Source organism: Enhydra lutris, unplaced genomic scaffold, assembly GCF_002288905.1.
Source record: "Enhydra lutris kenyoni isolate GAN:26980312 unplaced genomic scaffold, ASM228890v2 scaffoldscaffold12, whole genome shotgun sequence".
In the NCBI taxonomy this organism is placed as follows: domain Eukaryota; kingdom Metazoa; phylum Chordata; class Mammalia; order Carnivora; family Mustelidae; genus Enhydra; species Enhydra lutris.
Window position 1 is genome coordinate 52,619,364 of NW_019154096.1, and position 27,644 is coordinate 52,647,007.

General features: G+C 49.7%; 1 protein-coding gene across 1 annotated transcript; it reads left to right on the forward strand.

Moving 5' to 3' along the window:
• The first annotated feature begins 11,764 nt into the window (after positions 1-11,764).
• LOC111144859 (stearoyl-CoA desaturase) lies at positions 11,765-27,327 on the forward strand. Its single transcript, XM_022499408.1, has 6 exons — positions 11,765-12,097; positions 12,593-12,875; positions 16,790-16,920; positions 18,378-18,583; positions 20,051-20,283; positions 23,241-27,327. Exons 1-6 carry the CDS (start codon positions 12,071-12,073, stop codon positions 23,438-23,440), a joined length of 1,080 nt encoding a protein of 359 aa, XP_022355116.1. The 5' UTR covers positions 11,765-12,070; the 3' UTR covers positions 23,441-27,327.
• The last annotated feature ends 317 nt before the right edge of the window (positions 27,328-27,644 follow it).

Here is a 27,644-nt window from a genome sequence, read left to right on the forward strand (position 1 = left end):
CCCCCAGCTGGGAGCCACGTCTGCCCTCCCACGCGTCCCTGCGAGCCAGAAGGCGGGAGCGAGCGGCGCGCGCTGCTCGGGCCTGGGGCTGCCCGGCAGTTGCCGGGGAGACCTCCCCGGGTCCGGTCCAGCCACAGAGTGCGGGGGAGGGGAGAGAGGGGTGGTCCCGAGCGGATGCCCACCCCCCACTCCCCGCACCGGTACTCTCCCGCTTGCAGAGGGAAGGCTCCCGAGCGCCGCTGAGGTCGCGGGATGCTGGGCACAGGCCCAGGGGCCGGCGGAAGCGGAGCGGAGAAGGAGAAAGGGGAGGAGGAGCGAGGAGCTCCCGGCAAAGGGAACAGCAGATTGCGCCGAATCTGGGGAATCTCCTGCCAGGGCCTTTGTCCTGTGATCTTTGTCCTGTGATCTTTGTCCTCAGGTCTCACCTAGCAAGCAGTCAGTGAAATCTTTAGCCCTGGCCCTGGTCCTAAGACCTTTCTGTCTAGATGTCACCCATCCTGTCAGTCCCCTGGTCATGCACTCTGCCCAGAGACATTACCTGTCTCTGGCCACACTACGTGATCTGCAGACATACCCTGGGGACAAAATAACCTGTTAGAGGACCCTACCCTGGTAAGCAACTGCATACACACACACACACACACACACACACACACACACACACACACTCACACTCCTACTGCCCTGGGCTTTCCAGGGGAGAACCTCCAGGAGAAGGGCTACAGGGAATAAGTCTGGCTCTACAGGGGCTATGGACACAAGGCCATGGAAGTACACCGCCTCCTCAAAACCAGGGTCACTCAGCTGCTGACCTGGGGCACCATCTGTCCCACTTGGAGTCCAGGAGACACCACCATGAAGAACCTACTGGGGAAAGTGTCACTTCAGAGACTTCCCTCTGTCTGTAAACTCATACAGGGCCCTCTCCACGTTTACACTTTTTTCGTTTCTTTTCTTTTTTTTTTTTTTTTTAAGATTTTATTTATTTATTTGATGGAGAGACAGATCATAAGTAGGCAGAGAGGCAGGATGAGACAGGGGCGGGGGGGGGGGGGTGGAGAGTGGGGGAGCAGAGAGCCAGTTGAGCAGAGAGCCAGACAGGGCTGGATCTCAGGACCCTGAGACAATGACCTGAGCCAAAGGCAGAGGCTTGACCCACTGAAGCACCCAGTTACCCCTCCTTCTTCTATTTTAAAGAGAATTTGTTATTTGAGAGAGAGAGAGAGAGAGAGCAAGCATGAGAAGGGGGATGGTGAGAGAGAGGGAGAAGCAGGGTCCCTTCTGAGCAGGTAACCTGACTCAGTTCTCCAACCAAGGGCCCCTGGTTCATGACCTGAGCCAAAGACAGATGCTTAACCAAATAAGCCATCCAGGCACCTGTCCATGTTTACCATAAATGGCACCCACGGTACTTAGCACCACTATCTCCTCCAGGAAGTCTTCCCTGATTCTCCCAACCTGCTCTGCTGTNATCTCCTCCAGGAAGTCTTCCCTGATTCTCCCAACCTGCTCTGCTGTGTGCCTCTCCTCACTCTACTAAGCTGTGTCATCCAGTCATAAGGCTCTCCTCCACTACGGCAATTGCCCAAGGTCAGGAGCTCCTTATGACCTCAGCACTTAGCACTATGCCTAGGACCTTGTGATGTTCCATAAACGTTCACCGAAGGGGTGAGTCAACATGGTCATGGAGGTGTGGGGGCCCCATCCCCTATTGCACTCAAACACGTCCACAAGCCAGTGGTGCCAGGATGGGATCCAGAAGCGCAGACCAGCCTGGCCCTTCTCCTCAGGGAAGGAAGAGAGGAGTCCACTCCCCCTGGCTCTACTGGCTATCTGCTACCTGGGACTCAGCTTGCATCAAGGGACAGGGAAGATTCCAAAGCCCAAGAGGGTCCTTCCCCTGACTCTCCACACAGAGAACTGGCAGGGCAAACGCTGGGCCACATGCAGGAGCTGGCTTCCCTCCCCTCTCCACACTGACCATATCCCATGGGAAAGCCCGAGGTCAGAGTCGTGGGGACATTGTGTAAAGCGCTGACCTCTTGCCCAGCTGTCACGATGCCACGGGCAGTGTGGATGGACAAAGACGTGGGGCTGGTTGGATCACAGCTTGTCTCAGTGTGCTTATTTGAGCAAGCTGACACCTTAATCTTGGGATATAGAAGGGCTGAAGCCACAGCAGCTGGAAGAAGGCTTGGATCCAGCACCTATAGGTCATGGGGGAGGAGATGGGCCTATTCTTTGTGACTCATGGGGTGGGGACTTAGGTCAAGGGAATGTATTATCTTTACTTATGTATACCCAGAGTTGACTTAGATCTGTCTTTTGAAGTGTCAAAGTGTGAGGAAAGAGAAGGTAAGAAAGCCAGAGCTAGAGGGCAGCTGGGCCAGGGGACAGTAGTAAGTTGCCTGAGTGCCTCTGGGGCTCACAGACAGTCTTCCTGGGGCCTTTCCTCCCCAGGCGCAGAGCCTTATGGATGGTGCTGGCTTATCCTTGCAAGGAGCCCAGAAGGACAAAACGAAGGGGGATGTCAAGTGGGCTGTCCAGGTTGCATGAAGATCTGGGAGCATACCTCCCCTCAGCATTTGACATCTGGCTAGGGACACTCACAGACCCACAAGGTAGGCGTTCCACAAGGACCAGACCCATCACTGAGCCTCAGCTCCATCTTGCTCTTCCTTTCTGCAACCTAATGTGTCATGAGTCCATGGATGTGTCCCCAAGTTCCCTCTCCCTGGAGGGGTCGAGACAAGAGAAAAAGGAGGCCAAAACTGTCCGTAGGCCTGGGGCCCGTCCATGTCACAAGGCAGCATTCATGAGAATCACAAGATGTCCTGGGATAAAAGTCACTCATGTTCAGAAAGCGTTTCACAGAGGCCCTCATCCTGTCCCCAAACACCCGGGAGACTGACTCCCCCACCCACCAGGAGGGAAGCACATAGTGATCCAAGTCTGCTTGCCCCCATTTCACAGAAGAGAAACCGAAGGACAAAGCATTGAAAGAACAAATCTGGGAGTAGAGTTGGAAGATGGAAACAGGCTCTGGAATCTTGCTAGTCTCCCTCCTCCCAAGGGGCAGCTTATGACTCCAGGATCACCCCCTTCCTAACTGTGGCCTAGCAAAAGAGACTGAAACCTTCAAAGGTGGGATTTGGATGGCCGCAATGCAACACAGGGCCAGTACCATGATGCCCAGGACTTGGGGTCTTCCACATGAGGCCAGGAAGCTGGTGCCCAGACATTTCAGCACCCGTGGGCAGGCCATGTCAGAGTCACCAGAGGGACTGCCTTGACAGACATGACAGCTGAGCTTGCAGCAAAGAGTGACTCACAGCCATGGGAGGTGAGACAGGGAGAAGCAGCAAGGCTGCTTCTTCTTCAAAGCCCATGAAAGCTCTGAGAGGGCGCACACTACCCCCACCCCACCCCCTCCACATCACAGGCCTGGGAGGCTCCCCTTCCAGGGAGATCATGGCTTCCCAGAGAAGTCTTCCCCCTCACATGGGGCTGCTTACACCAGGGAGCCTAAAGCCACACTTGGGGCCACGAGGTCATGAAAGGGAGGCCGATGCCACTGAGAAGTGCCGGCACGTTCGGGAGACAGAGAAGTCTCTCTCATCTCCTCTGAAAGTGACCTGCTTGGGGTCATGTCCTTCCTTTGTCAGGGAGAGGAATTTTGACAGGACAATCAACATCTCTGCCCTCCCAGTGGTGGGAAGAGGCAGAAGAGTCCTCTGACTGCCCACCCTTCCATCAGGTGTCCCTATGAGACAAAGATCAAATAAATGCAGCAGTGCAAGTGCTGGGTGTTGTTCAGCTGCTGGGATTCTGATGGGAAGCAAAAGCAAGTCAGAGTTAGTGCACAGAATTCCTCAGAAAGATCCTTATCCCTGATAGAGGCCAGGAAAGTTGGGAGGTCAGGTGGAGAGACTCAGGCTGTCTGGTGAGCTCTGCCCTCAGGCTGTCCCCTGCAACTGTGAGCAATCTAGAAATCAATGTCACCTGATGGAGGTTCTGCCCACTCTGGGCCAGGCTCTGAGCACATCCATGAGGGTGAATCTTGATTACAATATTTGTCCCTCAGAGGGGAACCAGAAAAATCATAGGCTAGTGAGAACTCAGCTAGGAAATTTATAAGGCCCAAACTCTGAAGCACCAGGCTTATAGGGCAAGAGGATAGCAAGAGAAAGAAGGAAGGAAGGAAGGAAGGAAGGAAGGAAGGAAGGAGAGAAAGAAAAAGAAAAAAGAAAGAAAGAAAGAAAGAAAGAAAGAAAGAAAGAAAGAAAGGGAGGATGAAGGGAAGAGAAAGAAAGAAAGAGAGAAAGAGAGAGGGGAGGAAGGAAGGAAGAAAGCGAGGGAGGGAGGGACAGACGGGGGAGGGAGGGACCTGTGGGTTCCTGTAGGGCAAAGGTGATGCCCAGAATCTGCAAAGTTCCTGCATTCAGTAGAACTATTCCTTTAAATCCCCTCATCCTCCCCCCCACCCCACCAACCTTATGTGTTTATTTTGTTGGTTCTCTCTCCCACTGGAATGTAAGCTCCATGAGGGCAAGAACATAGAGCTAACTCAGCAGTGATACCAGCTTCCAGAACAGTGCCTGCCTGTTTAGTAGGGGCTCAATAGGTATGTATTGTATTCTGGATGAATGAACAAGGCAAGCAACTTTTAGGACTCCCCTTCCTGGGTACACACTCTGGCTCCCAACCCTTTCTAGCTAAGTTGAGGTAAGATGACCATACACTGAAACGTGCACCTCATAAGCGCTCAGTTGGATGATCTTGACCATTGAATATACTCAGATAACCAGCACCCAAAACAGGATATGGAACATTTCCATGACCAAAGTCTTCCCTCTGGCCCATTTCCAAATCCAGCGCCCCTGTCCTGGGCAACCACATTCTGACTTCTCTCACTGGAGATTAGTTCTTCTTGCCACCAGACTTCATATAAAGGGAACCAGCCATTATGTGCTTTCAGCGGCTAGCTTCTTTGCTGTGCACAGTTTTGAGAATCATCCCTGTTGCTACATGTCCCTGCTGTCCATTCTCTTCCATTCAGAGTGTCTGTGCTGGATGAATGGCCCACCGATTGTGTGTCTGGTCTCCCAATGGCAAGCTTTGGGGATGTTTCCCCTTTGGGGCAATAATGAATGAAACTGCAATGGTTTTTCCTGTACAAGTCTTCTCGTGGACATGGGTTTTCTTTTCACTTGAGGAAATTCCTAGGAGTAGATTTACTGATTCTTAGGATAGTCTAATATTTAATGTTATTAAAAAAACAAAATACTGCTCACCTGTCTTCCCAAGTGGTTGTGGCATCTCCTGCTTCCACCAGCAATGGATGAGTCTTCTAGTTCTTCCACATGCTCACCAACATCTACTGTTCTCAGTCTTTTAAACTCAGTCATTCCAGTGAGCAGCTTTTTTTCAGAAATACTATTATTAAGATATCATTTACANGTGAGCAGCTTTTTTTCAGAAATACTATTATTAAGATATCATTTACATCCCCTTCCATTTACCCACAGAAGTTGTCGAATCGGTGGCTTTAACTACAGTCACGATATGGTGCATCCAAAAGCACCATCAATTTCAGAACACTTTCATTAGCCCAGGAAGGGTAATGCACTCCTTAGCCTTCAACTGCCTTCTTCAGTCTCCCCCTTACTCTCTCCAAGCCTTGGGCCACCCTTAGTCTACTCCATTTTTATGGATTTCCCCAACCTGGACATTTTCTGTAAATGGGATAAGACAGTGTGTGGTCCTTTGTGATAGGTTTCTCTCTCTTAGCATTGTATTTTTTTTTAAAGGTTTTATTTATTTATTTGACAGACAGAGATCACAAGTAGGCAGAGAGGCAGGCAGAGAGAGGAGGAAGCAGGCTCACTGCTGAGCAGAGAGCCCGATGCGGGGCTCGATCCCAGGACCCTGGGATCATGACCTGAGCCGAAGGCAGAGGCTTAACCCACTGAGCCACCCAGGCGCCCCTCTCTGCGTTGTATTTTTGAAGTTCATGTACTTTGTGGCGCATACCAGCACTTCATTATTATTATTGCTGAATAATAGCTTTTGTAAAAACCTACCACATCTTATTCATCTATTACTCATTTGATGGACATTTGGGTTGTCTCCACTTTTTCTATTATGAATACTGCTGGATGAATATTTGTGTGCAAGTTTCTGTGGGGACATGTGTTTTCACTTCTCTTGGGTATACACCGGAGTGGAATTGCTGAGTCAGATTGTGACTCCAGGTTTAACCTTTGAGAAGCTGCCAAAATGTTTTCAAAAGTGGCTGTGCCCAAAGGAAACAGTCAACAAAACAAAGAGGCAACCCATGGAATGGGAGAAGATATTTGCAAATGACACTACAGACAAAGGGCTGATATCCAAGATCTATAAGGAACTCAAACTCAACACCCAAAGAGCAAAAAATCTAGTCAAGGAATGGGCGGAAGACATGAACAGACACGTCCCTAAAGAAGACATACGAGGGGCGCCTGGGTGGCTCGGTGGGTTAAGCCTCTGCCTTCGGCTCGGGTCATGATCCCAGGGTCCTGGGATCGAGCCCCACATCGGGCTTTCTACTCTGCAGGGAGCCTGCTTCCTCCTCTCTCTCTCTCTCTGCCTGACTCTCTGCCTACTTGTGATCTCTGTCAAATAAATAAATAAAATCTTAAAAAAAATTAAAAAAAAAAAAAGAAGACATACGAATGGCTAACAGACACATGACAAAATGTTCACCCTCATTAGCCATCAGGGAAATTCAGATCAAAACCACACTGAGATACCACCTTATACCAGTTAGAATGGCAAAAACTAACAAGGCAAGAAACTACAAATGTTGGAGAGGCTGTGGAGAAAGGGGAACCCTCTTACACTGTTGGTGGGAATGCAAGCTGGTGCAGCCACTTTGGAAACCAGTGCGGAGGTTCCTCAAAAAATTAAAAATAGAACTATCCAATGATTAGCAATTGTACTACTGGGTGTTTATCCCAAAGATACAGATGTAATGAAAAGAAGGGCCACACGCACCCCAATGTGCATAGCAACAATGTCCACAATAGCCAAACTGTGGAAAGAGCTGAAATGCCCTTCAACAGATGAATGGATAAGGAAGATATGGTCCATATACACAATGGAATATTGCTTAAAAATCGGAAAGGATGAATACCCAGCTTTTGCATCAACATGGATGGGACTGGAGGAGATTATGCTAAGTGAAATAAGTCAAGTAGAGAAAGTCAATTATCACATGGTTTCACTTATTTGTGGTACATAAGGAACAGCATGGAGGACATTAGGAGAAGAAGGGGGAAATGAGGGGGGGTTTGGAGGGGGAGATAAACCATGAGAGACTATGGATTCTGAGAAACAAACTGGGGGTTTTAGAGGGGAGGGGGGATGGGAGGATGGGTTAGCCTGGTGACGGGTATTAAGGAGGGCACCTATTGCATGGAGCACAGGTGTTATCTGCAAACAATGAATCATGGTACACATAAAAAACTAATGATGTACTGTACAGTGACTAACATAACATTAAAAAAAAAGTGGCTGTACCATTTCACATTCTCACCAGCAGTGTACGAGGGTTCCAGTTTCCCCACATCCTTGCCAACACTTGTTATTATTTGTCTTTTTAAAGAAGCCATCCTAATGGGTATAAAGTGTCTTACGATGGTTTCGACTTGCATTTCCCTAATGCAGATAATGAGAGTGGGCATCTTTTCTTGTGGTTAGAGACCATTTGTGAGTCTTCATTGGGGAAGTGCCTATTCAATTTTTCCTTGAGTCATTTGTCTTCTTATTGTGGAGTTGAAAGAGTTCTTTGTGTGTTCTATGCAGAAGTCCCTTTTCAGATATGTGATAAGCAAACATTCTCTCCCATTCTGTGGGCTGTCTTTTCTTTTTCTTGATAAAATCCCCTGAAGCACAAAAGCTTTTAATCTTGACAAAGTCCAAATTATCTATTTTTTCCTTTTCCTTAGGTGTAACATCTGAGACTAGTGATGTTGAGCAATTTTGATGTACTTTTGGTTCATTTTTGTATCTTCTTTTGTGAAGTGTTTATTCAAATTTTTGGCCATTTTTCTTACTGAGTTGTTTATCTTCTTATGTGCTGTGATATATGTCCTCATTCTCTGGCTTATCTGTTCGTTTTCTTAATATTTTTTTGATATCAGAAAATTTTAACTTTCCTGAGGTCTAATGTATCCATTTTTTCCCCTGTGATGATTGCTTTTAGTGTTGTGTCCAAAAAATCTTTTTCTACCAGAGAGTCACAAAGATGCTGTCCTGTGGCCTTATATACAAGCTTTATGGTTGTGGGTTTTACATTTAGCACTATGATCAAATTAATTTTTGTGCATAAATTCAGTTGAGGTTGAGATTCATTTATTCTGTATGGATATACAGTTGTTGCAGTAATATTTGTTAAAGACACTTTCCCTTCCATGTTGTATTGATGAGGGAGCTTGGTAAAAAAGAGAAGTTAACCATATATGTGCTGGTGTATTTCTGAAATTTCTGGTTCATTTCACTGATCTATTTGTCTCTACTGTTGCTAATACCACCCTGTCTTTACTACTATAACTTTATAGTTAGTCCTGAAATAAAAGTTTCATTCCTCCAACTTTGTTCTTCTTTTTCAAGATTGTTTTTGCCATTATAGGCAGTTTGCATTTTCACTTACATGTTAGAATCAGCTAATCTATTTCTTTTAAAAAATGTTGAATTTTTATAGAGACTAAATTAATCTACAGAACAACATTGAGTCTTCCCATCCATGAACATAGTATATATCTCTTTCTTATTACCTCTAGTTCTTTAAGAACTTTTAAATTTCTATCAAAAATGCTTTGTTGTTTTCAGTGGAGATATATTTCAAATACTTTTTTAAGATTTATTCCTTCCTATATAATATTTGTGATGCTATTTCAAAAATATATTTAAAATATATTGTTTTCCAATTGTTCTTTAATAATATACAGAAGGAACTTTTTTTATCTTGACATTGTATCCTTGATCTTTATAAATTCTCTTACCAATATTGGCAATTTGGGGTTGAATTCATAGAGTTTTTCATATGCACAATTATGTCTTCTGCAAATAATAAGTTTTTCTTTTCATATTTTTATGCATTTCATTTCTTTTTCTTGGGATTATACTAGCTTAGGATTTTAAGTGCAATGTTAAATGGAAGAGGTAAGAGCAGATATGCTTGCCCGTTCCCTTATCTTAGGAAAAAAAGGATCTAATATTTCACCATTATGTATAATATTAGCTGCAGGCTTTTTGTAGAAGATCTTTATCAAGTGAAGGAAGTTTCCTTCTATTTCTAGTTTTCTAAGAGATTCCTATTTTGAATCCTACCCCCAGTTTTAACAACAGTACTGAGCCGTCTTACTGTTTCCTTCTGCCATAATCAGTATGACCCAAATGCACAATTAATTCCCTTATTCTCAGCAACTGGCTCTGTCACTAAAGTTTCCTATACATTTCTCTTACTAGGCCCAAGGAAACAGATGAAAAATGGCAGCAGGGCCTTGTCTCTAGAAGCTTGGAGTTTGATAGGAGAGATAAGACACATACAGGTAATTATTCTTAAGTCGGAGTAAAAAGGGCCAAAAATGATGTGGTAAACTCTCTCCGGACCCAGTAAGAAGGACAGAATACCCAGCAGTGGTGAAGTTGAGGGAAAGCTTTAAGAAACGGATGGAGTTGAATTTGCCTTGAATAATAACTAATATTTGGACAGGCAGAGTAGAGGGGAAGAAAAAGTTGGGAAGATGGAACATGTTGAATGGCTCCAAGGTAGAGAGCCACCTTTGTGCACAGTTAAGGGCACAGCCCTCGAGAAACTCTGGATCTTCTCCCTTGAAGAATAACCCTGTGGCTGGCAGAGGAATTAAGTCAAGAGACTTGGCAGAGCTAGCCTGAAGAGGAGCAGCATGTGCACAGACTTCTCTGCTCCACGCCTAGCACTTCTGAGCTATGACAAGACCAGCTGTCCTTAACTGAAACACCTAGTCTCATTCAAGATTTTTGCACTGGTGGTGGGGGTGCGGGGGAGGGGGGGCGGCGCGTGGGTGGCTCAGTTGCTTAAGCATCTGCCTTGGGCTCAGGTCAGGATCTCAGCTTCTGGGATCAAGCCTCACATCAGGCTCCTTGCTCAGATAGGAGCCTGCCTCTCCCTCTGTCTGCCACTCCCCCTGCTTGAGCTCTCTCTCTCTCTCTCTCTGTCAAATAAATAAACAAAATCTTTAAAAAAAAAAAAAAAAGACCTTTGCACTGGCCAGGGAGCCAGGAGCAGAATGGAGGTGCTGGTGACTGGCCAGGCAGTTGGCCTGACTCTGAGACCAGTGGCCAACAAGGGAGCTTCCCAGTCCTCCTCTCTGGCAATCCCAGGTGCCTCTCTTGCTGAGAAGCCAATCCTTGGCCCAGAGCTCCTCCTTCTCCCCTCTTCTCAGAGGAGGGATCCTGGGAGAGCATTTGGGGAGGCCTGGGTGTGGAAGGAGACTGGGAGAACGCATGCCCTGTCTGGTTTGGACCTTACTCGCACGGGAAGGCACCACCCGCCCAGAAAGACAGGGGGCATGAGGCACAGGTCAGTGAGGTCAGAGCATCTCAGGGTCCCGGGATTCTGGGAAGGGACTGAGACTTTGGGCTCAGTTCCTGGCTGCTGTGACCAGAGACAAGCGCCCTAACCGCTCCGAATCTCACTTTCTCATCTTTAAAGGGTTAGAACAGACCACCCGCCTCCTGGGGTCGCAGTGGGGATGAAATAAACCGATCCTTGCGAACCGGCTCCTGGTCCTAACGCGATACCTGTCAGTTAGTTGTGCTGCACGAACGGGTCAGTCCTCTGGCCTGCGCTCCCTGCCTTTTTGCTTGAAGGCGATCCCCCAATGACCGCCTGGCAGCCTCAAGACTCCCCAGAACGTCCCGGCACGTCCCAGACGCGTGGGCAGAGGGATGGGATCCCCCCTCCTCCCGCAGCGCGGTGCCTGGCGGGGACTGTCCCCTGCTGGGCGCGCCCAGTGGCGGCACACCGTGCGCGCGTGCAGGTCTACACACGCGCACACGTGGATGTGCGGCGTGCGACCCGCGCGTTCCGAGGGCTCGGGTTCGCGCGGCGGGACTGGGGGCCCGGAGCGGGGCCATTGTTCCGCCGCGAACCGCGGCCCCGCACCCGCCGGGGAGTCAGGCGGGACCCCGCGGGCCTCCTGGGCTCCGGCCCCCCAGCTGGGAGCCACGTCTGCCCTCCCACGCGTCCCTGCGAGCCGGAAGGAGACCTCCCGGGCCCGGTCCCGCTGCGGAGTGCGGGGGAGGGGAGAGAGGGGCCGGTCCCGGGCGGGTGCCCACCCCCCACTCCCGGCCCCGATCCTCTCCCGCGAGCCGAGGGAAGGCTCCCGAGCGCCACCGAGGCCGCGGGATGCCGGGCACAGGCCCAGCGGCGGGTGGAAGCAGAGCGGAGAAGGAGAAAGAGAGGGGAGGGGGAGCGAGTAGCTCGCGGCAGAGGGAACAGCAGATTGCGCCGAGCCAATGGCAACGGCTGGACGAGGTGGCACCAAATTCCCTTCGGCCAATGACGCGCCGGATTCTACAGAAGCCCATTAGCATTTCCCCAGGGGCAGGGGCAGGGGCTGGGGCTGCGGCTGTGGAGCCGCGGTGTGTCTGCGGCATCCTGTTTGCGCGTCTCCAGCCCGCAGCGCGCCTCAGCTCTGTCTCCTCCCCTCTCCCGCCGAGGCGGCTCTCCCACGGCGAGCCAACTCTGCGCACTTTGCCCCTTGTTGGCAGCGAATAAAAGGGGTCTTGGGAAATACGGGTGTCGGTCACCCACTGCCAGCTCTAGCCTTTAAATCCCCGGCCCGGGAAGATCCACGCACAGCGGCTCGGAGCCCGACACGGATCCCGCGCCTACAGCGCAGAAGAGGTTCCGAGAGCAGCGCCGCGGGTCACCGCGCACAGGCCGGCTCGGTAACCGAATTCCGCCCGGTGTGCGGGCTGTCCGGAGCCGCGCTCTGCCGTCTCAGCCTTGGGCAAGTGCTCCCAGCATCAGAGAGCCCAGATGCCGGCCCACTTGCTGCAAGAGGAGGTGAGCTCCGGGCGATTGCCCCAGACCGCGGGCGCAGGGTGGACGACCGCGTTGAGATCCCCGCGGACTCTTAGCCATCTTTTGCGAGTTGTACTGCTTTCAGTTTGTCGGGAACGGGGAATGTAATTTGAGGACTTTGTTCCCCAACTTTTGTTTCTTAAGCTTTAAAGAAAAACCCGGTCGTACTTTCGTGTCTGTGTGCATGCGGGTTTTCCTTTGTGTTTTTTTTTGGGATGTGAGTGTTTTATCACCCCTCCTTACCCCTGTACCTTCACCTTGAGGTTCCACCACCCTCCCCAACCTGTGGGCACAGTTCCTGGGGACTTCCCTCCCTCCCACCAGGGGGTAAACCCGGCTCTCGGTGGATAACGCGGGCTTTGGGGGCAGGGTCTGTGTCTGTACTCCACCCTTCCCCCCAGCTTGCTGAGGGAGTGAAGTGGCGAGGGCTACTGCACGTGTCCTCTCCTCTCCTGACTCTGGTTTCTCTCCTTCCAGATCTCTAGCTCCTACACTACCACCACCACCATCACCGCACCTTCCTCCAGGATCCTGCAGAATGGAGGCGGCAAGTTGGAGAAGCCTTCTCTGTACTTGGAAGGAGACATCCGCCCTGAAATGAAAGACGACATCTATGACCCAAGCTACAAAGATCCAGAGGGTCCAAAGCCCAAGGTTGAGTATGTTTGGAGAAACATCATCCTTATGTTTCTGCTGCACGTGGGAGCCCTGTATGGGATCACGCTGGTTCCCACCTGCAAGACCTACACCTGGATCTGGGGTAAGAGATTCTCTTGTGCTTCCGACCCAGTACCTCCGCTTCTCCCTACTCCTTTAAGAAGGTAGGATCTTGCATACAGAGGCATCAGCCCTTCCAGGCCCAGGTTTTCCCCGCCCTGTCTCTTGGTGAACCGACAGTGGTGGGCCACGAATGGGGCCTGGGGGGATCGGGATGCAGGAGGGACAATTCTGGGGGTCCTTCAGTGTGGGTGCTGGGCAGGGAGCCCTGAGACCATGTGCTGCAGGCCTTGAAGTGAGTAGACCTGTGCCAGAGAGTCAGCTTTCCCTATTTTCAGGTCATTTGCTTGGCTGCCTGGCCCAGCCCTGCCAAGGCCACGACCTGGGAGACATGGGAACATGGGACTAGAGCAGCAGCTCTACGGGGGATGTGTGGAGCACACTCAGAGCACAGCAGGAGAAACTGCTCAGGACAAGAGTTAGCAGAAGGGGGAGGAAGAGAAGAGGTTACCCACAAAATTCTTTTGCCCTGGCCCTTGGCCCAGCCAGGCTACTTTGTTAAACAGACGGCCGAAGAAGGCTCCTGAATAAGCCCGGTTACACAGATATGCTGCTCTGACTCCATGTAAGTCTCCGGGGAGCTATACATGCCACCGAATGAACGTGTTCTGGGAATGAAATGAGGTTGAGGAAACATTTCCAGTTCCCATCTAGCCTAGCCTGCTCCAGCCCGTGTCTCCTAATGTCATGAAGTGCCCCCTATCGCCACCACCACTCCCCCCCCCCCCCCCCCCCCCCCCCGCGCGGCCCCCCCCCCCAGAAGGGCCCCCCCCCCCCCCCCCCCCCCCCCCCCCCCCCCCCCGCCCCTTGCCTGGGGCAGCCAGGCCAGAGAAGAGAGCCCTGAGCAGCCCCAGCCTTGAGGCTGCGGCAGTGAGGGAGACAGTTCCCAGTTTGTCCCTAACCTGCCCTTAGCTCAGCTCTTTCCGGGATGCCTGGCTATGAGCTGATGCAGGGCCCTGCCCCCTGGACACACACATATGCTTTGCAGGCATTTTCCCCTCTGCTACCCAGAGCCGGACTTGGGAAAGGGGAAGTGGGAGCAGAGAGCCCCAGTGTCCCAGGGGCTCCGCGTTGGCCCTCTCTGAGGATGGTGAGTCAGGATTGCCCTCCAGAAAACCGCTTGAGGAGTTCCAGCACAGTCTTGGGTATGGGGTGCTTGCTGACAGCTGCATTCTTGGAGGACCGTGTGTGGAATGGCCCAGTTGTAGCTGCTTCCCCCAGGACCTCTTTTTCCTAAAGGTAGTTGTCTTGGGAAATCCTCTGAGTGCCAGAGACAGAGAAGTACAGCTGGGTAGATCTGCTCTCTTTGGGATTTCTAATTTTCCAGGTACAACTGGGACAACAGTGCTTTTTTAGGATTAGGAAGGTAGTTCTCCTTAGATGATCAATGTGGGTCATTGCTGGGGCCAGCCAGGCTCAGAGAATCAGTTCATCTGCAGGCCAGGAAGGGCTCTTCTATCTGGAAAGAGCAGGGGATGTGTGTTCTCTGCCCCTCGGAGAAGCCAGGGGAAGAACTTCAGCTGCAGCGGGAGAGGTCAAGAGCAGGAGTGAGGGTCTCCCAGGGAGACTGTGGCATCCCCTCTCCACCCTTTCTCCCCAGTAGAGGAGTCTTCACAAGTAGTTTTTGTCACCTGGAAAGCCCCTTGCAGCCTCAGGACACCCTGTAGGCCTGGTGAAGCCCAGAGTGTGGCCAGACAGCCGCTCATTGCTCCTCACCCTTGGCTGCTGGGTGGGGGGAGGGGGAGGGGCAGGCAGAGGACGATCCCCAAGCCCAGGCTGCACCCACTAGCTTTTTGGTGTCCTGCCCTGGATGTGTACCGTGCCTTTGGACAGAGAAACATGGCCCACGGGGACTGGATGGTGACTCTCTTTTCCTGTTCCTGGGCCCTATGCTGGATGACTTAGGCAGATGTCCAGCTGGTGGAAGGGAAGTCAGAACAGGAGGAGCAAGGGGAGGGTCAGAGGCCCCACCTTCAGAGTTGAGGAGCTTGGCTTCACCTTTTCTTGTTTTATCCCTAAGGACAGTGTTAAATTAGCGACTGGTTGTGATTCCAGTATTTCTCATGACTCTGAGCAATTTTGAGCGCCTCTCTGAAGAGCCCTTAGAGGGAGGACTGAAGAGAGATCTCTGGGAACACTGAGGGCCTAGAGGTAAAACTTCTCAGGTCTCTTTCTTGGAACCAAAATGAGGAGACCTGACTCAGGCCGGCAGTCTGGACGTTAGTAGAGACACTACTCTCCCACTGGCTTACGGTCTTCTGTTAGACAGGCTTTCAAGGTTGGTAGGAAAAGGCACTGGAGTGTATGGGCTCTTTTCCCAAGGACCTGGTAATGCTACTACAATCTTAGGTACTTTCTAAGTCGACTTGCCAGGGTCCTCAGTGGAAGACCTCGGAGGACCTCAGAGCTTCTGAGTGCTTCTGCTTTCAGGCCTGAAGCCATTTTTCTTCCTCCTTGATGTTTAGTGGGCTGTGGCTCAACTCTCACTTTTCCAGGTGCAGACAGATAGTGTATCTGGAGAGAAGTCAGCACATGGCTGGAGGCCAGCAAATTGCCGGAGGCCCTTATGTCAGCCCAGAGTATGGGACAGTGGGTAGAACTTGTGCTGGGACAGACTCTGGCTCCATGGTTGTCCTCCAGATCCTGGAGGAGGGATAGGAGAGCATGGAGGGAGATAGGGTTAGGGGAGGAGGGAGGCGGGGGGTTGTTTAGGAAACTGGTATCTATGGCTGGAGAAGAACACGGGACAATTTGTGACACTGTTCAGTGTCTCTGACTGCAACTGAGTTCTGTGGCCACTGAAGATCCATTGTTTCTAGCTGCTTCCCCAGGAATGAAACATTGTCAACAGTCACTGCTCTATCAAGGCCTCAGCCCCTGCCTGCTAGAGCCAACAGAGGAGGACGGGTATACCCAGGAACCCAATTCCTAGTTAGAGACTGTATCTCTATATCATCCAGAGATTAGATCCTGCAGGCCTCCAGGAAAGGTGTGGCCAGACGGTGCTGGGGTGTTTCAGCGAACACTTGGAGGATTTCCTGCCGCCATCTAGAATTAGCCTTGCCAGAGAGAGTATGGGCTGACCAAGGCACATGGCAAAGGAGAGACACAGGAACCATGTGGGTATCTTGGTGGGTGCACAGGACAGCAGGAACAAAGAGTGCTTGTTGACAGAAAACCTGGTCTCCAACCATGGCTCCATTTCTCACCAGCCATGTGACCCTAGATAAACACTTCACTTCTCAGCGTGTATTCCTTCCTTCCACTGCAACGTGAGGATGTTAAACCCCATTCAGGGTATTCAGTGACTCAGAGAAGTCCTTAGCAAAGCTTAAGACAGGGCAGATTTTTCCCCTGATAGGACTGCACCGCCTGCTAGAATATTGAAATGCTTTCACGCTAGTTGGTACATAGCCATCATTCAGAGCCCTGCGAGTGTCCCTGAGAGCTCAGAGTCCCCTGAATTGGCCAGCGTTCAGACCATCCTAGCTTTCAAGTAGCTTAATACCACCTGTGCTTATGGGTCGTGAACTTTGCAGGAGTCATCTGTGGTCCTTAAAACTTTGGAAAAGGTTAGCTGAAGGTCAAAGGAGATAGGACCAGGGACAGTGTCCCTCACCACGGAGAATGACAAGTAGCTAGCTGGGTGGTGGTAAGAGCCTGCTTCTCTGCCTGGCCTTTCTCAAGCGCCTGGGACTCAGCTAATACCAGAGGATGGGCAGTGATGGTATTTTTCAAGGGGTAAAAGTGAAGGGACAGAGGAGACCAAGGCATTCCCGAAGTTCAAGGTGAAACAAATCCTCACTCAAAGCCTAAAGAACACACAGACTTGGACGGGAGCCATCATGTGAATGCCTTCCCAGATGAGTGACTGCCCACATTGACTTTCCCTGGTAGGACTCCTCTACTATTTGATCAGTGCTCTGGGCATAACAGCAGGAGCTCATCGCCTGTGGAGTCACCGGAGTTACAAAGCTCGGCTGCCCCTGAGGCTCTTCCTGATCATTGCCAACACGATGGCCTTCCAGGTGAGAAGCTGCCTTTTTGCTCAGCTCTTTTCTCTCTGCTCTTCTGATGGTCCGGGGGCAGAATGGAGAAGCTCAGCACCTAGAGAGGAGCCACACGCGGACAGCACTTGGCTGTCCTCTCCCCTTACGATCACCTCAATCGCAGCCCCAGTCCCTAAGTCCACATCGGAAGAGGGGAGTAGGAGATACACAGGTAATAGTCTCAGTGTCACGGGGTGGTGTTTTGATCCTCAGGTCCCTCTGTTATCACGCAGTCTGGGCCACTGTAGTCCTTTATCATAAGGGCTCACTGTGCCTAAGCCAGGAACTGACCCCGGTTTCCTGGGCAGGCGCTGGACAATAAATTCACGACTTGAGGTGAAAAGCTTAGGATTCCTCCACAACAGGGTGGAGATTGATGTTTCATAGACTCTTGAACTCCGTGTTCTCAGGTATAAGAGCAAATACTTCTGTAGCCCCATGTTCCTGACTATTCTAAGCCCTTGGCATAAATTAGCTCATTAAATCCTCACAACAGTCTTAGAAGGGAGGTACTGTGACCCGCATTTTACAGATGAGGAAATGGGGTCACTGAGAAGTTAGGCGGACCGACATCACGGTCCTGTATCAAGCCGCCAGCCTGGCTGAGTCAAAAATTGAGGTTTGTTGAGGCAGAAGGTGAGTAGCAGAGACAGAATGCAGGGGAGTGGGAGAAGGGAACTCCTGGTTGGTAAGGCGGAGCCAGGGACAAAAGATGGCCAGGGGTATGGGGCTTAGCTGGGAGCGAGAGGAAAAAGGAAAGAAACTGAACTGATCCCTTTCTTCATGGCAGTGTCCCAGGTACTTGCCACAGTCAGTTAATCCTCTGGGTCACAGCACTTCATGCCTTGAGGGCCCTGATGTTGTCTTTGTGGGGCAAAGGAGGAGATTTAGCACATCCTTTAAGGCATTAAAAGAATCCCAGAGGAGCGCAGAGGTCATTTGGAAATGCGGTCCGGACTGTGATTTCTGTGTCATGATCTGTGTGGCATGAGACTGGAGCTCCCGGAAGCTTCACCCACTGACCAGGACCTGGGAGGCAGGCTGCCTGCCTCAGGTTCTCCATGCCCCAGGGTTTGGCACCCCATGAGGACCTTCGCCAATGCTTTCTTCTTGCTTAAAGAATTGCCATATGCTTTTCTAATGAAACCAAGCTCTGTACTATCTCCTCCTCCATTCTGCCCACTCTGTAACTAACCCTCAAGAGGCTAGTCCTACTCAGGTGTCCTGGGATTTCAAATTGCTTTTCCACTTAAGCTTCAGTGGCAAGTTGGGGGAGCAGAGGGAGCCCGCTGCAGGACTCCTCGGGTACCCCGACTCCTGGGTATTCTGTGAGGGGGGGGCTGAGAGCCAGGAGCTCTTAGAATTGTCTCTCCCTTGGAATTCTCCACAGAGGGAATCTCTGGCCAGGCCTACATTCCTCTTATCTGTCCCTCCAGAACGACGTGTATGAATGGGCCCGAGATCACCGTGCCCACCACAAGTTTTCAGAAACGCATGCCGATCCTCACAATTCCCGGCGTGGGTTTTTCTTCTCTCACGTGGGTTGGCTGCTTGTGCGCAAACACCCAGCTGTCAAGGAGAAGGGTGGTTTGCTAGACTTGTCTGACCTCAAGGCTGAGAAGCTGGTGATGTTCCAGAGAAGGTAAGTGAAGCAGTAACAGAGCTGGGCATCTGGTGTTTGGGGATCCCCCTTTTCTCTGAGAGCTTATAAACTTAACCTGAGAAATATACTGGGTTTGCATGTTCCAAATTAAATTTAAAACCCTAATAGTTAATAGCCCACAGGCTCAGGGCCGTGGACTGTTGTACTTCCTCTCAGAGTTCTCTTAAGTAAACCAGTTAGATTCAGCAAATACTTAGTGACCTAGGACGGTCATGATACAAAGACGAATGTGTCACAGTCCTTACCTTCAAGGAGCTTGTAGCCTGTTGGGAAGCAGAGAGAAAACCGAGGGTCTACATAACTATGATTTGTGGTGAGATATTTTCTTTACCAATGAGAGATGCAAAGGAAAGGAAGATAGTGTAGTGGGTGGGGGTCACTGGGGAAAGGTTTATAAAAGAAGAGAGCTTTGGAATCCACTGATAGATAGAGAGTTTCACAGGTGTGTGCCGGGAGGGAGAGTACAAAAAGAAAGAACATGAAAGCATGTTCCGGCAACAAAGTCCTTCTGCTTGAAGCGTAGGGTGTGGTCGAAGAAAGACCAGAAAGAAGCTGATGCTATTCTTGTAGAGCCTTAAAAGCAGATTTAGGATTTAATTCAATAGGCAGTGAGAACCCATTACAAGTTTTTTGAGCAGGAATGTGGTGATAACTGGAGGTGTGCTTTAGAAAGGTCACTCTCAGAGGAGGGTTGAAAAAAAAGAAAAACACCAAGTCAGAGAGGTGAGAAGCAGGGCCAGGAGTTCAGAGCTAATGGGGATCTGTGCTGCAGAAGCAGTGGCAGGAACAAAAGTCTGATGCAGGGAATACTAATGACACAAGAGTGTAAGACTTGAGTGCTGAAGAGAAGCAGGAAATCGGTTCCCTGGGAATGTCAATGGTGTGGTCCACATTTGAGACAGTGAAGAATGGCGTGGGGCCTCCAGAGGGCTTGTGTGCCTGAAGGACAGTGACTCCCTGAGGAGGAAGAGGAACGATTTTGAGGTGGCTAGCGGGACCTGGAGGCAAGACACAAACCCTAGACTCTGCAAAAAACATAGACAGGAAAGAGAAAGGAGCCTAAAGGCAGAATGGAAAAACAGCCTGGGACGGAGAACTCAAGTTTATGAGCTGGTAACCTGGACCTCACCTGTTTCACCAAGATGGTGTGCTGCTAGTCAGAAAGAACAATGGATTCAGAGGCTGGAGGCAAGCCTTCCAATCCTTGTTCCACTGGTTCCTACTGGTGTGATCCTAGAAAAATCATGTAACCCCTCATTACCTCATTTTCTAAAAACTGGGATGTTCTCAAAAGATTGCCCCACCCCATCCCCTCTTGCTGTGCCTCTGGCTACATGGTACTCAAGTAGAGGGGGAAGAGACGGTCCCAGTAGCTGCAGAGGAAAATCAGGCGGGACCAGGAGCTGTCCTCTTCCCTCTGACCCGGCGTCTGGTCTCTCGCTGTAGGTACTACAAATCCGGCATTCTGCTGATGTGCTTTATCCTGCCAACCTTTGTGCCCTGCTATTGCTGGGGCGAGACCTTTCAACACAGCTTTTTCATCGCCACTCTGTTGCGTTACACCATGGTGCTCAACGCCACGTGGCTGGTGAACAGCGCTGCCCACCTGTATGGATACCGCCCTTATGACAAGAACATTAACCCCCGAGAGAACATCCTGGTGTCCATGGGAGCTGTAGGTAAGTCCACTGTCTACAGCAAGACCCTTGCTAGTGGTCCACTGGTTCGGGTATTAGACAAGGAGCCAGAAAAACCAGATGAACCTGTTTTAGGACTTCTTTCTGGCTGGTTTTCCACTAAAGGACAGTATATGAGAAGACTCTTTGGAGTTGGGCAGCAGGTCTCATGTAAAAAGGAAAGGGTAAAAAGCAACAGTGCCTTTGATTTCAGGTTCTAGAACCTTCACAAATGCTATGTTTGATCAGCCCCTTTGGGTGTTCCTTTTCCCAGTCACCTTTGGGGCCGGACTCCCAAGTCTTGCTTGGGGCAGGGAATGCATAAATGGACAACAGGATCATCTGGATAGGCCGTGAGCCTTGGGTTTTATGTTCATACATGGTATAGGAGCCCCTCGGTGCCGCAGTCAGGCATCCGACTCCACTCTTGGTTTCGCCTCGGGATGTGATCTTGGGGTTGTGAGATCGAGCCCCATGTCGGGCTCTGAGCTCATGGAGGAGTCTGCTTGGGATTCTCTCTCCCTCTGCCTCTGCCCTTCCCCACTGCACTCTGTCTCTCAAAAAAATTAAGTAAATCTTAACTCTTAAAAAAGAAATATGCTCTATAAAATGTAGAATAACTCCTTGTCATTACATTTAATCAGCTTCTGTTTTCTCTTGCTGTATTCGAGTAGGTCGTATTTGAAGTGTATGCCGTGCTGTACGGCCTGCTGGTGCCAATACGAAGGACATCAAAGCACTTGTGTATGGCCGTTAATGACCGCCTATCAGTCTTATCTCTTGTCCTGTCTTTTTCTCCTGCTTCTCTTCTGTGCCAGGAGCAGCCCTTACCCACAACGTGGCTTCGGGAACCACCACTAAAGCGGTTGGTTTGCTCACAAGTGCCTGCTGGCGGATCTAATGCTGACTATTCATGAATTTCTTTCTGTTGTTCCAGTCCCACTAGCCAGAGCCTAAGACAACGGGCTTCTGCCATCTGTCTCTGTTCTTTCTCTGTCACTGCTGGCAACTAAATATAGACCTTGACCAAGGCCTAGAATTTATTTTCCTTAAGCAGACCCCTGTGGCCTCTTCCTCACCAGCAATCAGGTGCCATCATTGGTCATACAGTATATCTAGGCAGCCTCACTGGTGCACACGTTTCTGCACACTACAGCCTTGCCTTTGCTTTCTCTCTTTAGAAAATCTTCCTTTAGATTCTCAACCCCAGCTCTCTCTCCTGTGTGGACTGAGGCATTCTTTCCTGTCTCTTTTGCCCTCTCATGCATCTCACTTTCTACCCTTGTGCCTGTTCTTCCTTTGGCCCATGTTTGAAATCAATCACTTCAGCTATGTAAGTCTGAGATTTTCATAGAAATAGAATTTTCTAGAATGAGATTTGTCCTGTGTCACCCCAGGGTCCACACTGAGCTTCCCCAACTCCAGCCTCTTTATGAGCATCGGTTCAGAATGGCGGCTGGTGTCTTACTTCGTCTCAGGTGCCCTTCATCTCTGCTCCCTGTCTCTCCTCCCTTATCACCTCCACCTTTGTTCTGTTGTAGCTAGTTTCTATCTGCCAGTCTAATCTGTTTTTCTTGAGTTACCTGCCACACAGTCACATGCTCATTTGCTCGAAGTCAAAGCTGACCTCCTCCCTGGAGCCTTTCTCCTGAGATATCTTGCTGCTCCAGTTGCAAACTCTTGTCCTTTCTTCTACCTGTGGACCTTCCTCTTTTTTGTCTCTCCGCTGGGTGTGTATCTGATTCCGTTTTAAATCTGATAAGTAGAGGCCTGTTTCGAGCTTTCACGGAGCCCTGGTACAAAGCCACTTATGGAAATTAGTAATCCTGTCAGTACCTTTGGCCTCGTGGTTATCCCAGCCTCCTACTCAGTTCACACTGAATAATCAGGTGTCACACGGAGAGGACATACCTTGACTTGCCCTGGATGGTGTCATTTACTCTGTAGGACTTCCTTCACTTGCTTGTTATTAATATCATTACTACTCTCCCGGGGTTCTTTTATCTTCAAAGAGCTCACTGTGCTCTTTTATTAGCTGTTCTTGACCCAGCTTTCCCCCAGCTTTAGGAGGGTCCATATTGTTAATTGTTGAATACCATGCAAAAGAAGAGTCCTGCCAAGGGTTGGAGCACTTGCTTTCTGTGGAGTTTCCAAAGCTTTACCTCTTCCTGAAATTCTCCGGACACCAGAATGTCTTTGTTTTCCCTCAACCCAGCAAAGTGAACCGCTCCTCTCAGAACCTCAGAGGTTAGAGGGAATATCTAAGCATTTTCATTCTTATTCCCTCAGAGAAATTCTGTTTTATTAGACTCTCCCCTCTGCTGCCGCCCCGCCCCCCCACCTCCCCTGCCCCGGCATACCCCAGGGTCGAAGCTCAAAGAACCAGAAGCCGGAGCAGTTCATTCCAAACTGGTAGAAGCTGAGGAAACACGGGACCCTGCACTGGGCTGCTTTTCTCCTGACGTTGGGCTGTTAACTGCCCAGTTCTGTCTGTACTGACCCCCCTGGTCCCCACTTAGAGGTGGTTGGAAGAAGTGCGGCAAAAGTCCTTCATTCGGGACCCTCTGCTCTCCCCACCCTGACACGTGCTCATGTACCCCAAGAGCCTCTGGGGGTCTCAGACCAGTACTTAGGGAACTTTCCCACCTAAAATCCCTTCCTGGCCCTGAGCCCTTTCTCTCTAGTCAGCTTATCCTCTTGAGAGGAATTCTCAGTCCTCCTCTGACACAGGCTCCTAGACTTGGTGGCCAGGTCTCCCCCGTTATTTTTTAAGATGCCTCTGAGGCGATCAGTCTGGTTCAGAGCCGAAGAGACTGGACTTGTTCGTCTGTTCAGCAGCAGCAAGTTTCTGCTAGGTTTGAGGTTGGCTGCTGGACACCCCGCCTGCGGAGACCGAGAAGACCGAGAAGACCACATTGTGCTACGCGGCTCCGTAACTCTTGTCCTTGCTTTTGTTCCAGGGGAGGGCTTCCACAACTACCACCACTCCTTCCCCTACGACTACTCTGCCAGCGAGTACCGCTGGCACATCAACGTCACCACCTTCTTTATTGATTGCATGGCTGCCCTCGGTCTCGCTTACGACCGGAAGAGAGTATCCAAGGCTGCTGTCTTGGCCAGGATTAAAAGAACTGGAGACGGAAGCTACAAGAGTGGCTGAGTTTGGGGTCCCTCGGATTCCTTTTCCAAAAGCCAGCCAGGCACAGTTTAATGTTCTGTTTATTAACTACTGAATAATGCTACCAGGATGCTAAAGATGATGATGTTAACCCGTTCCAATACAGTATTCCTTTAAAATTGAAAGCCAACAACTCTGCCTTCATGATGCTAAGCCGAGATTCTTAGTTCTTCTCTTATCCTCTCTCTCTTCTAGTCCGTTGTCCTTTTCTCTGTTTGGTTCTTAACCACCTTCCTTTTTCTCCTTGCTCATTGCCTCCCAGGCAAGCAGCTGGTCATTCGTGGGTGGGTGTCCAGCTTCCACAGCCTAGACAACCTTTCTGTAGTCCAGAATCAGTGGTCTTTGCCCCACATAACTCTTTCCTTGAGCTGTCCTGAGCTTTAGGGTGGGTGGCTCATGCTAGAGGTATGAGAACATACCTTCTGGGAAGGCCCATGTTAATTATCTTCAGCTCAGGCTTTTGCGAGTTGGAATGGAAAATAACTTTATTTGGCACAAAGCTTCTAAAGCAGGTAAACCGGCAGGGGAGAGAGTTCGCGTGCATGGTATGATTGAGAGGTAAAGATGGGGGTGAGGTGGGAAACAAGGCAAGGAGCTCCTGCTGGGATTGGACACATAGGGTTGCTTGCCTAGTGAGGACTTGGAGCCCCACCAGACGGCATGCCTCCTTTCTCTCCTGACTCTGACTAGGGAATGGCCATAGAGCCCAGCAATGCTAGAACACAAAAGCAAATCTCAATGCCCCAGTGTAGTTTAGGTTGGAGATAAAGAAGCAGCATCTAGTTTGTAGTAAAAGTGGTCTCTCCTGGGGAAGGATTTTTTTTTTCTTGAATAACAGGAAGATTTCTTATTCCATATGACAAGAAATCTTGAGGTTGGTTGTTTCCAGAATTAGAGAATCTAGCAGATCACGGAATCATCAAAATTCTTTCATCTTTCTGCTCTGCCATCTTCGGGCCATTGGTCATCTCCCATCATGGTAATAAGGTGGCTGAAGCATTTCCAGACATCCAAAAAAGGAATGTGTTTGTGGCATAGTGGTGAGCATAGCTGTCTTCCAAAAAAGGAAGGCTTTTAAGCGGTGGAGTTGGGTCCAACATCAAAATATATATACATACACACTCTGCTTGGAACGTTCAAGTAATTCACTTAGGGTATTTCCCTCTGAAAGAGGGGTGCTTGAAGAAGAGGAGAAATGAGGTGGGTTGTCTACTCTCCTCTCACTGCTGGACAGGAGATGGAGAGGTTCAGGGCTAGGTCTGTTGGCAGTTCCTAAGAGATGACTTTACAAAAGAAGGGCTCTGAGAACACATTGCCAGGGGATTCAGAAGGTTACTACTGAGTAAGTCATTGGGTGTCCTGATTTAGAAGCTGGTTATACAAACAAATTAAATGTTACGTTCACTCATTCATTCATTCTAGTTTCTCCTTGGAATGAGTACAAACTAGAAGGCTTCTCCCTGCAGTGCTGAACCATTTCTCCCAGTCCTTCTCAGTTAACTTTTAGCGTAAAGTGTAGGACTGCCTGGGGGGCGAGGTAGGAATCTCTTAATTACTGTGGGTTTTGATTCCTGGCTCTACCCTATCTGTGCATCCCTCCCTCCCTGGTTCTATCTCCTCCCTGATGTTTTCTTCTCTCTCTGGACAGGAAGCCTCCTCTGTGTGTACTCGGAGGTAGTGATGGTTCTTGCTCACCAGGCAGCTTCCTCTCCTGCAGACAGAACGCTCAGGGTCACTGAACCACTGTTTCTCTTTATAAAGTTAGCCGTCACTTTCACTTGGCCTCCAGAGGACCTCTACCTACACCCCTGACCTCCCCTGCCACAATGATGACTCAAGAAGAGGCTGGCAAACCTTACTAGAAACATCCCTGGCTCAGGCACTCTCATGAGGCACAACCAGGCCAGAGGCTTGGATAGTGCCAGTGAGGCAGGCATGGAGCAAGAAAGGGGTTTGTTTTTAGCCTCCTCTGTCTCACTCAGTACGCCTGCTCAGCCCGAGTCCGTGCTCCCAGCGGACAGTGCAATGCTTGTAGAAGTAGGAGGGAGCCTAGTCTTCACCGGGAAGCACAAGAAGCAAAGGAAAGTTCCAAAGTGCCTCATGCAAAAGGAGGCCCTGTTCCCTGGAGTCGGGCTGTATCGTAAAGCCCAAGACTTAGGATCTGAAATGCCATGAACTTTGCCGAACAGCATCTCTGTTTGGCAAGCTAACCAGCATTCCCCACCACACAGCCTAGGGCCACAGCCAGGGTAATGTAGAAGAGGTCTGAAGGAAGCATCATTGTTTTGAGAACCTTGGACTACCCCTGTCGCTGTACCTCAGTCATCAATGTAAAAGCCTGGCTTTACTCTCTGAAAGATTGGAAATGTACAATACCAAATGCTCTCTGCGCTGTTGAGCCCCAGTAGTGGAAGGGAAGAGGGCCTTTCTTCCTGTATGTATTGAATAGACAGAGGCTACAAGGGTTCCCTGGACTAAAGGCATCCACACCTTTAGAGCTGTTCTCTCAGTAGAAAAGACTCCAATGGAACATCACTGTAGTTCAGATCTGCTGGCTTGTGGACTTAGCCCTTGGAAATAAATGCCTGTTGGGTAGTTTCAATTCGACAGGTTATCAGATGCCTGCTTTACAATTTTGGACCAAAACCAAGTCTATCTTTCTATTCTAATCCTGTCCCAGGGATCTGGTCCGTACCGTGACCCTACACAAGGCTGGACAGGGTCCTCAGGCTGAGGGCCCCTCCATATAGGAGAATGTGGAGGTAGAGGGGTGCCTGCTAAGTAAGGAAAACTTGTCTTCAAGATTTTAAAGCTGAGTTCAGTTGACACATTAATGATCCAGAAACTCAAGTCTGAATTTCTAACAGTCCTTGCTTTGTGGGTGTGTCGACAACTTATTTGGGTGCCTTACATCTTTTCTAATCAGTGTTGCATATGAGCCTGCTCTCACTCCCTCCTCCCTCCCTCCATGGAGTTCCTTTGCACCTGAGACCCTGCAGAAGTGGCTGGTAGAAGAGGGGGCCTGGCTGGAGAATTATCAGTGTAGCTGTTCACAGGATTCCCTTCTGGGCTTCATTTTGGAAACTTTTCTTAGGGCTGTTTTTATTAAGTGCCCACATTTGATGGAGGGTGGAAGTAATCTGAATGTATTTGATTTATGATATTTTTTAGATTAAAAGATGGTTGTAGCATTTAAAATGGAAACTTTTTCTCCTTGGTTTGCTAGTATCTTGAGTGTATTCTCTGTAAGTATAGCTCAAATGGGTCAGTGTGAAAGGTCAAAGAAAGCAAGGTGTCCACGTGACGTGGGTGGTTAAGGCCAGCTCCTCTCCTACCACTGTGCCACTGACTTGCTGTGTGACCCTGGGCAAGTCACTTAACTATAATGTGCCTCAGTTTTCCTTCTGTTAAAATGGGATAATAATACTGACCTACCTCACAGGGCAGTTTTGAGGCGTGACTAATGCTTTTTATAAAGCATTTTGGGATCCTTCAGCAGAGGAATTCTTTTAAGTCCTGAGTATTTTTATAGTAGCAGTATCCACCGTGAACTTGTGTCCACCATGAACCGTGCGTCCCGGATGCTATCATTAACCGATACGATTTTCTCTGAGAGATTGGATAAATCCATTGGATAAGTGGTGGATAACTAGCCAGACAAAATTTGAGAATGTATAAACTTATTGCCATGGAAACAATACACAGGATACCTTTTCCTAGATTGGGTGTGATTTTTTCTCCTTTTATGTGGGATAGTAATTTGTGACCTAAGGATAATTTTGGAATAATTTCTATTAATATCAACTCTGAAGCTTAGTTGTACTGATCTGAAATTGTGTTTGTTCATAATAAAAGTGAAGTGAATCTGATTGCATTGTGTCTGGGTGATTTTTGGCTGTGATTCAAAGTTTCCTGGAACTTACCTCTATGGTCTACCACACTGACTGTCCCTGTTCCATGTACCTTTAAGAGTAAAAAAAGTCCGGTGCTACACTGGCTGACTCATACCCTGGTAACCCACCCTGCCCTGCCCTGCCTGAGGGTAACTTTAGGTTAAATGCAGCCTTGGCAGCCGGAAACCAGGAGTCCGCTGCCGCCATGAAGTCAAACACATTTACACCAGTTGGCGCTTCGGCCCTGGGGAAATGCCAGGTGTCTGGTGTGTCACATGGGCCCAAGACAAGAG